Source organism: Sylvia atricapilla, chromosome 3 (assembly GCF_009819655.1).
Source record: "Sylvia atricapilla isolate bSylAtr1 chromosome 3, bSylAtr1.pri, whole genome shotgun sequence".
Taxonomy (NCBI): domain Eukaryota; kingdom Metazoa; phylum Chordata; class Aves; order Passeriformes; family Sylviidae; genus Sylvia; species Sylvia atricapilla.
Genome location: NC_089142.1, coordinates 3,703,887 through 3,719,466, shown reverse-complemented (window position 1 = coordinate 3,719,466; position 15,580 = coordinate 3,703,887). Strand labels below are relative to the sequence as shown.

At 40.3% G+C, this 15,580-nt stretch overlaps 1 protein-coding gene across 1 annotated transcript in view; it reads right to left on the bottom strand.

The window, feature by feature from the left end:
• Positions 1–6,959: 6,959 nt before the first annotated feature.
• The window catches only part of LOC136359821 (fibrocystin-like), a 54,617-nt gene continuing 45,996 nt past the window's right edge, over positions 6,960–15,580 (bottom strand). Inside the window, exons 6-8 of the mRNA XM_066316759.1 lie at positions 13,114–13,269; positions 12,458–12,592; positions 6,960–7,626 (exon numbers count right to left, since the gene is read on the bottom strand). Coding sequence (XP_066172856.1) covers positions 7,256–7,626; positions 12,458–12,592; positions 13,114–13,269 — 662 coding nt within the window. The 3' untranslated portion in view covers positions 6,960–7,255. The remainder of the gene's footprint in view (positions 7,627–12,457; positions 12,593–13,113; positions 13,270–15,580) is intronic.

Here is a 15,580-nt window from a genome sequence, read left to right as displayed (position 1 = left end):
AAATGAGTGCTCGACAAGACTGGAAGTCAACAGTGTCATTTAAATAATTCAGGTAACACCAGGAGAGAAACAGGCTCTTGCACAGGGTGATTCAGCCTGTCCTGCAACAGCTGTGCATGAAAAATGAAGAGCAGCACCCTCCTGGATCCATATCTAATATTACCCACAAACAAGGGAGAGTTAAGCCAGTCTAGACACATCACTTTTAATATTTAGGGGCAATGGGTGTAGATGAAAGGTGAGTGGGTTGGTTAATCAGTGGCCTCAATAAAAAATAAAAATCATAGAATCATGGAATCATGGAATGAACTGGGTTGGGAGGAACCTTAAAGTTCATCTCATTCCATTCCCCTGCCCATGGGCAGGGACACCTTCCACTAGTCCAAATTGTTCAGATTTGTCCAGCTTGGCCTTGAACACTCCCAGAGGTGGGGAACCCACAACCTCTCTGGACATATTCTCCAGTACCACCTCTTGGGAATAAAGAAAAATTTGTGTTGTGCTCAGGGTTTATCTCCTGTGTGTATTTTATCCGTCCCAATGTCAAACTCCACACATAAATAGCCATATCTTCCCCACTACCACAGGAAACCCATTATTTTATACTCTGCCTGTGAATACCAAGATCCAAATCAGCCATGATTTTACTCAGCAGAAGTTTCCTTTGCTGACAATTTTGCATCTCACAATGGAGCAAAAGCCTCATTTTCAAAGGAATAGAGGTTCTAAGACCCACAGCAATGAACCTGTGACGCTGCTCACCTGGGAATAGTGTTTCAGACTTCAGTACATCATATAATCTACCATGCAATTGTACATTAAACAAAGGGATACTGAATCATCTCCAGACTAGTAAGCTTCTAAGCCTAGTGGTGGACATGAAGATAAAAAATCCCAATGGGCAAGTCTTAAAACAGAGTTGTAATATTTGCTTCAGCTAATCATCATTTGTGTGTCTGGAAACAGAAGAAAACACAAGGCAGAACAGAGCAAAACACAGCATCCTTCTCCCTGCAATGCACATCTTTTCTCTGGGATTAAAATAGGGTTTGCATTTTAAATTTTCATTTACTAAACAGAAAAATATTTTACTAGGATGGAATGGTATTAAGGAGAAATGATTCTTTGTGTGCCCTCAGGCCTGGTGAAGACAGGATTTGATTTGCTGTGTTAGCCTGGAATCTGGATTGATACACAGAGATGAGAAGGTGTTTAATAAAATTTACATTTCATTTTCTCACTTGACACCAGTCTCCTGTCACTCACCAAATGAAGGGAATACGACAAATAACTTTTGTCAGCACCTAGACACAGAGAGATAGTTGGGAGGGAGAGCAAGGGATATTTTTAACATCAGTCCTTTGAGCTGCAAGACTTGGCACTGGCTTCATCTTTAATGTATTTTGGAACAGAAGGGTGCACTAGGAGAAAAAGCACAAATTAATCCAACCCTCAGGTATGGACAAATGACCCACTGGGAAATGAAGAAGACCCTCCCCCAAAACAGCAGGGAATTCGGGTGGTAGCCTGTGCTCAGCCTCTGTCTCTGACAAATACAGGCTGACCTGGCCTGAGTCCATCCCTCACAGAGCTGCTCCAGGGACCATTTCTCACTCCACTGTCTTGTCTTGTCACCACTTCCTGTTCTTCTTTCCCAAAATTAAGTGCATGAGTTTATTATTAAGCCCATTCTTCCCTGTTTTATTTTTTTACCCACCTGACTCTGGATTTCTAGTTGAGGGTCAAAGAAAGCAAAGGTCAGGGTCCCAGTCACCACCTACATGCCACAGGTTTAACTGCACAAACTAAGAGGGTTTTTTTTTGCAGGAGAATTGATTATAAAAATTCTCTTTCTCTTCCTGTATTACCCTTTATCTGTTCAGCTGAATTTTGAGTCAAGTGCCTGAATCCCACAGGACTCCCACAGAACTTGGAAAGTGATGAAGAATGTGTGGTACATCTGGAAAGCAAGGTGAATAAGTAATACTCCCTACTTCTTATGGAAAAAAAAAACAACTGCACCAACCTGGAAAATACCAGGTAGAACACTTAAAATAAAAGCAGAATTAGCTGTTTGGTTTTTTTCCACATAGGATAGAGATAGCTCAGTTTAACACCATGTTAGTGTTACAATTACATGAAATGTTTAGGGATAATAAGTCATTAAGAGCAACCAACAATCCCAGAAGTCTCTTATTGCTTAAAATAAATTCCAGGGAGGGCTAATTTAATATTTTTCTTTTTCTTATATTTGTCCCCAAGCATCCAACTCTGGGAGCCCTCAGGTCTAATACAATATGGAAACTGTTCACAGGCTGACCTTGCTTATGTGCAGCCTTCTGCCATGGTCTTACTTCAAAACTACTTTTATTTTCTTCTTTGTTAGTTCTTCCCCACTGTTTTTCTCCTCTTTGTGAAAGAAAAGAGGAGAGAAAAGAAAAAGAAAGCAAAAGGAGAGCATAAATACCTCCCCAAATGACCCTCCTCCAACAGACATTTCAACTTCTGTTAAAAAATGAAACTTCCTCTGTGTCTTTTTATTTTCCTTTTTGGAAAACTCACTAATGGCAGGGTCTTTGTAGTTTACTTTTTGTTCTGTGAAAACTGAAAATTTTGAAATGCTTTGGAGAGAGAGGAGAAGGTTGTTGGCAGGTTCTTGGCAGCTCCAGCTCTGCACACAGAGGTTCGAGCCAGAGAAAAGAAGCTCTGGTACTTCTCAAAGTTTCTTCCAAGGTTGGCCTCAGACTTCTCTGAGCTTCAATGTCCCTCACTGCAGCCCACCACATCACCCAATATTCCTCAGGTAGCACCTTCTGCCCATCTCCATTCCCCAAAAAACACAGTCCTTATATATACCTGAGAAATGTCCCCTTGCTGGGGTGTTACAGAATCTTGGAATCATCCTTTGGATATCTGGATTTAGCTCTCATAAAATAATGCTGCTTGACAAATTGTTACTCAGCATTTCCCACATTCCAGTAGGTAAAAAACTGGAATTACTTCACATTCTGGCAAATGCATAACGCCTGAAAAAAATATATCTAAAGCCCTGTGAATCTGGGTAATCAATAACTTTCCATAATCACTTTTGAAGGGTTGCATCATGCAGCTTCCTTGATCCACTGAAGGTTTACCCTCACAGTTCGTAGTCCAATGAAGATATTTTTGAGTGCAATTCACTGTTAATAATGTTATTCATGGCAGAGTCAGGAGCTCGGAGAAAAACCTTCTGACCAGACACTTGCCTCCTTTATTTGCCATTTATACCTCTCATACTATAGGAATAAATGCCATAATAAATACCATCATAAATAGGGACCCAGAGTTATACCATATAGAGATGATCAAAAGGTTTATAATCTCATTGCTGTTATTTGGTTTTTCTTTCTTTTTTTTTTTTTTTCTTTTAATTTTGTCTTAGGCACACAATTCCTTCAACCCAGACTGTAATTAATTTTACTACATCACCAGTTATCTCTGCTCCCTAACCAGGCTTGTCATTTTAATTTTTCACAGGCTTTCTTTTCTCCTATCCATGTGCCTGTTCCTGTATCTTCGTGAAGTCTCATCAGCTCTGGCCCAAAGCCTTAGGCAAATTTGTCTGTGATGCACTCTTCTATTTCAGACATAAGAGAAAAAATCTCATCCCCACAAAATTGGGAGAAATAGAAAAAGAAAGAAGAAGAATTTTGACCTTACATTGTCTAGCAATTCAGAAAAGCCTGGAGAGCTTGGTTAAAAGTAAAGCATTCTTTCAGCTATATTCTTATTTACATCAATAAAGGAACTCAGAGATGTTGTAGATGGGACTACAGAAAAAAGTTTACCAGGTGGAAATCTCAAATTCACCAAACTTAATGAATTTTTTGCTGTTGACTTCAGTAGAGCCAAACTTGTCAAATTTCACTGACATTTAGTATGATTATTCAGAAAGTCTTTTGGTTTCAGGGGATGGGTATTCACATGCAGATCCAGAGATGGTTTATTAATTTTTCCTGCACTTTGAAGGTTTCCTCCATGTCCAGTGTGGGGAAGTTACACTTTTTTAAGCCCCAGTAGATTTGCTGGAAGTGTTTTGTGACTCTCACAGATCTGATCTGAGTGTGGGCTGGGCTGAAGCTCGAATCTCTGCCACAATATCCCCACAGGGTCCTTCCAAAATCCGAGCTGAAATCCTGCTGCTGTCTCTTTATGTCTTCACAGAAACTGGACTTTGACAGCAGCTGAATGTCCTGAGCTGAGCCAGAGGGCTTGAATGAGCCCAGTCTACAAAAGCTCCATATCCCATGGGATATCGTAGCTAACCCACACACTCCACTGTGGTTTCTTCATCTGCCTCCTTCCACCTCATCCCTACCCTGGGCCCCCCTGGGTTTAGGAATGAAGAATATCACAAATTTATCCATAAAACACCCATGCAAAGGTGGAAACAGCTGTTGTCCTAATTACAGTGTAAGGATTAAGGAGAACCTGAAGCAAAGATTGAGCAAGATCACTAAAAACACTGACCACAACACAGCAATGAAAATAAGTGCTCCTCAGGACGTGCTGGCAATTAAAATGTTGGAAAATCAGGTTTTGGACTTGGGATATGAGACGTTTCTTCTCTTTCTTTGCCTTGCCCAGGACGTTCTGTAGCAGTTCACAGAAGCACAGAATGGGTTGGGGTTGAAGGGACCTTAAAGACCCCCCAGTTCCCATCTCCCTGTCCTGCATGGGGACATCTTCCACTATCCCAGGCTGCTCCAAGCCCTGTCCGACCTGGCTTGGGACACTTCCAGGGATCCAGGAGCAGCCACAACTTCTCATCTGATCATACAGTTCCTGTAAGAGCGAACATTTTAACTCAGTTTCATGGAAAAAAAATAGATGGAAAATCCACAGATTTTTCCATTTCTATCCATCCATAGATGGATTTCAAAATAAATCTGGATTTCCCTCAGCCCAAAACAGTAGGATCCAATTGCTGTTGCAGTTAGTCTAAACTCAATTATTTTGTGAAAAGTTGCCATTTTATTTAGCCATGAAATGTCTTCAAGCACTTCAACCACTGAGTCTTATTCATGTCTTTCTCTCTGATCACTACAATGTTGTGGTATTTTATTTTATTTTATTTTATTTTCACAAGATCCCCTAAATGTGTTACTTATTCAGGATTTGCTGCATGTTTGCACCCATCTGTCACTGTGGGTTTTTCACTTTCTCCCCACTTCTTTCCCGTGTGCCACCAGTCACTCAGTTGAAAATGCAATTAGAGACTTTTAGCCCTGTTAATTCTACTAGAAATCAAACTACACGAGACATTACTTATTCTGCAAAGTATGGATAAATTCAATCATTAAGAACTAAAGGATTAATTTAAACCCTTAACTATTTCCAATATATCTGACTTTTCCCCCTAAATAATTCCTTTTTTGTATAGTATTTTTATATAACTTACATTCAATATTATTGGTGGGCATACTGATGTGAAATTTTATATTATTTAATTTTATACTGTTTGGATGTGATGGAGTCACTAGAAGTAAAAGCACTGAAGGGAAATAGAATTCATGGAATGAAGGAATTGTATTTCTGTAGAGGAAAGGCTCTACTGCTATGTGAAAACATCCGTAACTGAGTGTCAGCTGTGGAGAAAAAGGGTTTCCCAATAATTTCACAAGACAAGGATGTCTTTTAAAGGTAAAACTTTTTGTTCAGACCCTGAATCACAATCCTTAGGGGTCTACCCACTAAAAATGTTTTGGCTTCTGCAGAAAATAATGTAATAAATGGCTTTTCTATACCATGGAGGAGGTCAGAAAGGCTGATTCATTGCACTTAATAAGATCTTCATCCACAAGTGTCTTAAACCAGAAAAACTCCTGTTCTCTCAATGAGAAGCCTGGCTCTGTGTGCAGTCTAATTTCACCCCAAAATTGTGATTATAAAGATAGCGAAGTGCAGAAGCCAAGAATGCCGAATCTATTTTTGTGCCCAGGAAACTGAGCAGTTGATCAGAATATGCACCTTAACCCCTTCAGCTTGAAGAGAACAGATTTGTGGTTAGTTTGAGGTTTTTTTCCAAAGTTTCTCATCTTCACTTCCTTCCACTGCTGATCCTGCCAGAAACCTCATCTTCATGATTAAGTAATTTTCTTTTTGCAAAGGAGTATAAGTTTTATCTGGTGCTAATAGAACACCTTGCAACCAAAAACTTTATGGCACAGAGGAAGCACAATAAAGTTCCTCATCTTCCAGCTCAGTAGAGCAAAGCATAGATGAATTCTCTGAGCAACTAAGAAATAACAGTATTAATATTATAATCCATAAAAAGTAGTGTTCCTAACAAGCCAGTGATTTAAAGGTGTCAGGAAACAATGTCATGGTGAAGATTTACTCAATAAAACACTTTAATCTTAAAAAAAACCAGACAAAAACCAAAAAGCAAGCAGGTTTCACTAGAGCAGAATTGGAAGCACTTACTCAAGCCACAATGAAAGTTGAATAAAGGAAAAAATAAGAAAATATTTATGTACATACTGAAGTTCCTTGAAGGAAACTAAAAGCATGGCTGGAAGAAATGGGAAAATTTCTATATATTTACATATATGCATATTCACCAGCAATGCTCGACACACCGAGACTACATCCTTGCTTGAACACTGGAGTGACAGAAACCCTGTTGAGTTAGGCTGATGTCTGACTGCCTTTGAATGCAATCTCAAAGCTGATCCATGAAGCACTCCTGTCATTAGATGGACACAAAAAACGACACTCACTCATCAGGTTGAGAAGCGAGAAAAAGAAAGACGTTTATTTTGGGGTTCAGGGTTTAAATAGGGTTTGGACTTTGACCAGTGATTGGAGAACGAGGTTAACACCTCTTTGACTGCACTGGTCAACCTAGAAGTCCATCAGTTTGTCCTTCCCCCTGGAAGGAATGTATTCTTTACCAAACATCAGTCTTTGTTTATGTCACAAGCTTGAGTACAAAATGTAAAAACATCAGAAGGCTGAAAACTCAGGGTGACACACTCCTCGAAACAACTCCTGGAGAGGGTTTTGGAGGAGTCAGGAAAACTGTTCTCAGGGGGCAGTTTGGATGCACCCAGCCCATTTTGAAAGCTAAGAAAGGCCAACACCAAAGAGCTTTGCAGTTGGCAGTGGGTTCATTGTCCATGTGTCCCCCATGCCAATACCTGCATGGTTTTCTCCAACCACGGAGACACAATGCTCAGCCCCACAGTGACCACAGTGGTTTCACCCCCTCCCATCAGTGCTTTACCCCTCTGCTGCCACCATGGCAACACTCTCTGACATCATTCTGGTGCTGGGGCATCCTGTCAGATTCCTCTCTTTCCTGGCTGTAGCCAGCTGAAGGTTGGGGCACTTCCCTCTGGCTGGAGCACCCCGGGACTGCTGGCTGCTGGAGGTCCACAGAGGCACCAGGAGATCCTCTTCCATGGGGCTGTTGGTGACTGTCACTTCTCCTGGCTGAGGGAGAGTTGCGTCTGTCACCTGTCTTGGACTGGACTTGTTTTCTTGTGCTTGGTTTTCTGGCTGACTTGGCTCCTTCACAGGGCTGCAGGTTCAGCTCCTCTGCAGGTCCTGTGGCAGCTCCCACTGCTCCGCTTCCCTCCATATCTGTGAAAGCAAGACTTAGTTGTGTCTTACAATAATTATACAACCCCAATGTCATGTACACTAGCCTTTCATGCCTTTACTGTGTGTCAAAGACATCAACATATTTTTAATTTTTTTCCCCATTTTACATGGGCAGACAATGATGGGACAGAGGGGAGGAGTCTTAAATTGAACAGGAAAGATCTAAGTTAGAGATTAGGAAAAATTCTTTGTGAGGACGGTGAGCCATTGGCACAGGTTGCTCAGGGAAGCGATGGCTGCTCCATCCCTGGAAGTGTTGGATGGGACTTGGAACAACCTGGGGTAGTGGAAGGTGTCCCTGCCCAGGGTGGGAGGAAGTCAGTGATTATTAAAGTCCCTTCCAATCCAAACCATTCCATGATTCTATGATTAATTAAAAAGCAGTTACTGTTAGAGAAATAGTTTCTGTGGCTATACATTTCAGTTTGACGGAAATAAATTAGCAAAGCCAAACAACCCTTAGGTATTTCCACAAATAAATAAAAAGCAACAAACCCAGCTGGTTTGTGCTTATTGAAACATTAACAGCTTCTAAAGCACCTCCAACATTTTGAAAAATTTTGAATAAATGTTTAACAATCAATTGTATAGAACACAGTTTCTTAGTAAGCTGTGTATAGCTAAGACTGATAATATTTTAATACTACACTCCCATAAAATGCATCATCCCTTTCTGAAACAGGCTGTAACTTAGGGTAGAGCTTTGTATTTTTAACGGTTGAGTCCTACTCAAGGCAGAGCCTGTAACCTGCAATGCTCTTTTTAAAAATTGACACCGAGAAAAATGCAGGAAAAGGTAAATACACAGCATACATTTTTCATGTTGAAATGTTTACATCCTTATGTATCAAATGGTTGTCAATAACAGAAGCAAGGTCACTTGTAGTGACACAGCAAATAATTTCCATTTTCTTGTAATCCTCTCCCTCCCCCCATGAAAAAAAATTGCCATCAGCCTACATTCAAACCTTTTTGGTGTTTTTTCTTTGTTTGTTTGCTTGTTTGTTTGCTGTTTTGTTTTGTTTTGGTTTGGTTTGGTTTGTTTTTGTTTTTGTTTTGTTTTCTTGTTTTAAAATCTTTTTTCTTTCTTTCTTTCTTTCTTTCTTTCTTTCTTTCTTTCTTTCTTTCTTTCTTTCTTTCTTTCTTTCTTTCTTTCTTTCTTTCTTTTTCTTTTAAATCCTTATTTCCAATCCAGAACTAGTCCTGGTCAATGTCTCATGTGTTAGTGGACAAAATCAGCTTTTTTGTCCATTTATCAGCACACACTGTAGGTCCTTAGTACAAATAATGCCAGAAAAAGTGTTATTACCACTTCTGATGCTTCGAGTTTGTCCCTTCAGTTTAACCCTTAACAGACTGTGACATTCAGCCTCATGACTGCTCAGACCTTTTGTTCAGATTCATTCTCTTCTGCATTTCTTGTAATTCATAAATTGGACCTATATTTGCTGAGTCATAGAATATTTCAAACTGGAAAGGACCCATAAAGGTTCATTGAGTACTACTGCTGCTTCTCACAAAAACATCTAAAATGAAATCTTATTTAGAGAAAGGTTGTCCAGACATTCTTTGACCAACCTGAACTCTGAGTCATCCTCCACAACTTCATGCTTGTGCTCATTTTTTTCTGTTAAAGGCTCTTGCTGGTTATTTTCAGCCTGTACACCCATAAATTTAAATTTCAGGGTTGTACCCCTTGGAAATCCACCAGAAAGTTGTTAGCAAAATTTCAGCAGTCAGATATATAATTATGTTTAGCAGTTTTCCTTCTTAAGCTGGCTTTAACTTTAGGTAGTCTGCTGATTTAAGGTACAAATTACATACATCACCAGGTTCAATTTTCTTCTTTAGACACATAAACAAGATAACAAGGTCATGATCTCCTGTACCAAAGCTTCATGTTAGTTCTGGAGATTTATTGACTCTCTCATCTTCAAAGGTGCCATATTCAACGGTAAAAATAAGGTTTTTCAAGCAAGTTTGAATCAACAGAGGAGGCTACAAGTTTTCTGGATAGAAGCAGTTTCAAGGTTGAAGTACTGCTTTGAGATTCTTGATTTTTAAACATTAAATACAAACTGTTCAATATCATGAAAGCATATATATACACACACACACACACACACACACACACATATATACATATATATATATATATACACTTAACTGCATTAAGTACCAGATAACAGCTCAGGCAAAAAATGAGAATATGGGAAATAAATCTCAGGGATGTGTGGCAGTACAAGCCACTACCACTGAACTGACATGGAAGATATTCAATGATTTAGAATTTAAACTGAAGGGGATTCTGATGAAATTTTGTAAAACAAGGGAAAAATGGCAAACTGGTAGAAAGGAAGGAGGAGGAGCTGATCTGAGCAAGTTAGGAGCCAGAAGGGGAGACCCAATTTACAGACTGGGGTAACATCTTCAGGACCACACAGTGATTTCTATCTGAAGATGTCCAAGGGACTCAGAATAAGAACCAACCAGGTATAATTCTGAAAAGGTTCAGGGTAAGGACAGAAAATTGAAGCTTGGAAACGTAACTTGTAGTAGGATACAAACTCTGTGTTGAACCACCAGAATAAAGTGCAAAAAGGTGTTTCTCCACCTCCAGGTGTATTCTGTTAACACAAAGTTAGTTTAGTCCATCAAAAAATCTTCAGTTCAAGAGAGAGATAATTAGGAGAAGCTAAGGAGATTTTTCTTGTTAGACCAAGGTTAGGTAAGGCAATATCTTGATCCCTTCTCTCTGCTGTACTGAATAACTGTGCACATTGGTTTCTCCCTCATCTTCATCCTCAGCTGCTGCTTTTGGTACAATAACCAGGGCCCTTGATCCACTGGACTTTGCACTCTAAAAGCACCCACCAATGAGAAAATCTCTGTTTTGCCAGTCTTACTGTGGTGATTAATAAATAAAGGCTCTGAACACTTAACTGTGTTAGAAAAACAGTATTTCTTACGAGGGGAAGAGCTACAAAGCAGAAACTAAACAAAAAGAGTGCAGCTTTGATTTCTTCTCTCTCTCTCCAAAACCAACAGCACTTTAAATAGGGGGGAATCAAAGATTAGACATTTCCAAGTCGTATGTATTAAATTCACTTAAGATATTGTTATCCTTGTTTAGATTTGAACATATTGGGGAATGTTTTTGTCTCTCAACTATTCCTAAAAGACTCTAAGTGGCTGGATTGCCTTTTTCTGACAAAAAAAAAAAAAAAAAAATTCCTTCCATGAATTATTTACGTGACGGCTCCAATCAACGCTGTACCTGTCAGCCTCCCCAACCAAAATGAAAGTTCACTATGTAAAGGTGCCAGGGGAGAGTGGCAGCCTCCCACTGCGAGTTTATAGACAGAACTAAGTCAGCACGCATTATGTGTCAGAGCCGACATCAGACAGAATCAGATCCTTTGATCTCAGACCTCCACAGGAAGCTTAGATCTCAGACAAATTAGATAAAAAATGAATTTATAGCAGATATGTGTCCTAAGGCACACAGCTGAATGCTGTGTTTTGGAAGAGTATGGCAAATATCAAAACACATAAACTGCAGAATTTCCTCTCTCCTCTCTCTCCCTCTGCTTTTGTGATAGACACTAATTAAAAGGAGATAAAAAACTCCAGCTCGCCTTTTCCTGCCTCTTATGTAATCCACAGGCTTCAGTAAGAAGGAGGAATAAGAAATTCCCAAAACAGAGTAAATGGGGGGTTCAGCAGGGTTATCTGAATGCCCTCAGATCTGTGCTGTTGGCAGGTGAGATTAAAAAAAAAAAAAAAAAAAAAAAAAAAAAAAAAAAAAAAAAAAAAAAAAAAAAAAAAAAAAAAAATCCCTCAACCACTGTAAGAACATTTCACACTTGCAGAAAGGGAAGCTGGTGTGCTTTGTGCTGCCAGCCACAGGCCCCCGGGGCTGTCTGCTTTTCTGTGACCTCAGAAGGAGTCGGGTTTGATCAGAAGATGATGAAAGGACAAGTCTCGAGGAGGTGTTCAGGAAGGGGTTGTTTGTGGCAGGACCCTGGGGAATAAAGTGGGAAACAAGGTGGGTGGGTGGGAATGAAGCTGCTTTGGGCTGCTGGCTTGGACTCACAAGGACCCTGCAAATGAGCCCTGAGTGGGTTTTTTTACCTCCAGTGTAACACGGTGCAGTCCTTCACAGCCTGCAAACCTGCCCAGAGCTTTTGATCCCCCTCCAGCATCTGGAGATTTGGGCAGGGAGGAGCCCTGCTCCTCCAGGCATGTGGGGACACCGGGAGTGTTGGTCCCCACCCTACTCCAAAAACGCTGGGAGAAATTGTGGACTCGTTGAATCATAGAATATCCTGAATAGTGGGGAAAGGACCCAAAAGGATCACCGAAACCCAGACCCTGTCGCTGCACAGGACACGCCAAGAATCACATCATAAGCATAAGGTGGATTATGCTGCAGCCTTCATTGGAGCTGGGAAATCATTCCATCTGTATTAAAAGAGATTAAATGACAAAAAGAAAAAAACATCAGGGAGAAGAAGGAGGAGGCAATAAGGAGATGGACCTTTTGAGAATGTGCCACTGATCCTACACAAACCTATGGAATCCTGGAATCATTGAAGTTGGAAAAAAACTTTTAAATCATTGTGTCCAACCACCAAGGCAGCACCACTGTATTCAGCAATAAACCTCTCCCCAGCTACCACATCCCACACATTTTTTGAACATTTTCAGTGATGGTAACTCCATCACTTCCCAGGGAACACCTGAACACGTTAAAAGACATGAACGGACTCTTTTTTGGTGGCCAGTCAGTTATGAATTGCAGTCTCACCTCCTGCTGCAGACGCTCCACTTTTTTTTGGTCCTTGATTGTAGCAAGGTTTGGTGGGAGCTGCAGGAGGCTGTGCTTGTGCACTGGGTCCCTTGGTGCTGTCCTGTGGTAGATGAGGCCGTTCAGTCCTCGTTTCTGCAATGAAGCACACAGCCACATCACCCTCAAACATCCTCTGCACAGCAGAAATTATCAGTTCAAGAAAAAATTTAACATATTGTTGGAATATATAGTAGAATATTGCTTGAATATATATATATATGCCACCAAATGCCACATCCACCACCTTTGAGCACTTCAAGGGATGATGACTCCACCACTGCCCTGGGCAGCCTGTTCCAGTCCTTAACAGTCCTTTCCAAGAAGAAACTTTTTGTGATATCTGTCTGAAGTCATACACCTTTTATAGGCATAAAACTCCATAACCTTGAACTATCATAGAATCATAGAATATTCTGATTTGGAAGGGACTCACATTGATTACTGAAGCCCAACTATTGTCTCTGTAAACTACAAACTATAACCTAATTACTGAACTTCTCAGAGCTTTTTCTGAGTTCTATTATCTGAAACCCATTACGGCCACTCTGGGGATTTGTTAAATAAAACAAGGAGTAGTCTGCAAGTATAAATTCTTGTGGGTATTTCCAACTTACTGTGGCTTTTGCTCTTCCTGAACCAGCAGAATGAAAGGACAATGGTGAATGCAGATGCTGCTGAACCCAGTATGACAACGAGGATCATGCTGGCCCTGGCTCTCATGGGCACAGGGAAGGTGGCAAATGGCTGGGACAGCACAGAGAACTTTGCCCCTGAGAATTTAAAGCAGAGTCAGTTTATTACAAAAGCAAGGACAGCAATTTCACAGCTAAAACACCACCCTACAGCTTTTTAACAGAGCCACTGTTAAAGATGGGTTCAGGGACAAACCACAAATTCATCCATCTCCAGACAGATCCAACATTAATGGACAATATTTATTTGGGACTGAGTATCAGGACTACTCAAAGGTATAATAATATTTCTACAAGCTAAGTTTCAAGCTTTCAGTGCTTCCTGAAGCATAAACAACTTCTTTGCATTTAACAATACTTAATATTTCTTCCGTGAATTTGTCTAATTGACACAAACCCCACAATGCATCTGCTTCTGAGGCCAGACAGATTAGGCCCCTGCAGGAAACATGCACATTTCCTGCAAGAGAAACTGGTTGTAATAACACAGTTCTTAACACTGACTGTTTTTACAAGCTATACCTGAATCACATAAATAAAATTAGGGGAAACCCAGAAACATTCACCAGCATAAAGATTAAATCCATGATGCAGAAGACTCCCAGTGAACTTGTTAATATTTTCCACCACACTGATAATGAGCATTATAAATAAAAAATGTCAGTGTCCCTGCTGTTGCACAGTAAATATTTAGTCTCTTGAAAGACAGAAGCTCTGGGTAATGCTCTGCACCCAGAGATTCTAAAGTTTTCTGTAAATGGCAGAATCAAGACAGGCACTGCTCACAGTTTCTGTGTTCAAGAGTTTATTGGGTCTCAGATGTGAATTGCAAGGACTGGAAGATGCTTAGTACTGACCTTTTGAAATAGAGAGAGGTTTTGATTCCCTAATTTATTTCCAAAGCAAGTTCTGAATGCAGATGTGCTGGGCAAGGACAGGAGTTTAGGAAAACTAGCTTTGGTATTCTCTGTAGACCACCTTGAAGGATGTGGATTAGCACACCAACCCATTATCTGTCTCACTACCGGACTCATTACTGGTCCTAACCCCACAGTTCTAAACATTTCCATGGATGGATATTTCTTTTACTTGAGTTCCACTTTTAATAAAAACCAAAAATACTTTTTTTTTTTCTTTTTTCATCAGTTCATTAAAAAAAATAATCAGAAATGCTGTCAGATGGAGGCTTGGAGACTAGGGTAAGAAGCTGTAAGTACTTTTAACAGAAACTAATTAGATTTGTGTCAGTGTTGTCCACCTGAATGAAGTCAAGCTGCATCAGAACAAGGAGGGAAGCATGTTGCATTTGGGAGAAATCTGCCTGCAGGTACAAACACATATGAACTTCAGCTGAGAGAAGAAATCTCTCAAGTATCAAGGACTCTACACAGACAGGTGTTTAAAGGTGTTTTGCACTACTCTAATAGTTTGTGAATAGGACGCTGTTGGCTTAAATGGAAAGTGGATGTATCAAACCCATTGGGATTCATATCAGTGAAGGGAATATTACTGTAAAACAAGGAGCAAGACAATGCAGTGGTGCTGTGAATAGTCTGCTCTCCCCAGGAACTACCACTAAAACATTTGGGATTATTGCATTCAACATCAGCTGCACCTCCTGAGCTGTCTCCAAACAGTGAATTATGCCAGGGTAGGTGCATAGAGCAACTGGTTCATGAAGATGTATCACAAACATCTACGATTTGATTGTTTAATTTTGGTTTGTTTGTTTCAAACAACAAAAGTAAACCTCTTCAGTGAGAATCTGGAAGTATAAAAACCTTTATGCTGTCTCCAGCATGGCTCCCAATTACAAGGAGCAAAAGAGATTGTGCCTTTGGTGTGTACTTTTGCAATGTTAAAAGTGTGGAATAATCTGATTTTCACAGGTTATACCTGCACAGGTGAATCAGCTGCCTGTACACTTCGGTGCCTCTAAACATTGTCCACAGAGGAATGGCTTGAAGCTGAAGGAGGGCAGATTTAAATTAGATACTAAGAACTGACACAGGTTGCCCAGAGAAGCTGTGGCTGCCCCATGCCTGAAAGGGATGTTAAAGGTCAGCCTGGATGGGGCTCTGAGCATCCTGGTCTACTGAAAGATGTTCCTTCCCAACATAGGGGAGTTGAAACTCGATGGTCTTGAAGATCCCTTGAAATCCAAATCATTCTGTGATTCTATTATTAATTCTTAGTAACTCTCTGACTGGATAAATATTTCAGAACAGGGATCTCTATTTGACCTTTGTTCAGGAAAAAGGTTTTGTGATTTCCCTGAAACTGGTTTCTAAACACATTTCATTAATCTGTGCTTCCAGTCTAAAGTATCAGATCTTGTGAGGTGTTGATTTTCCATCTGCTCTCACTGATGAGAAAGTAGTGGGAGATG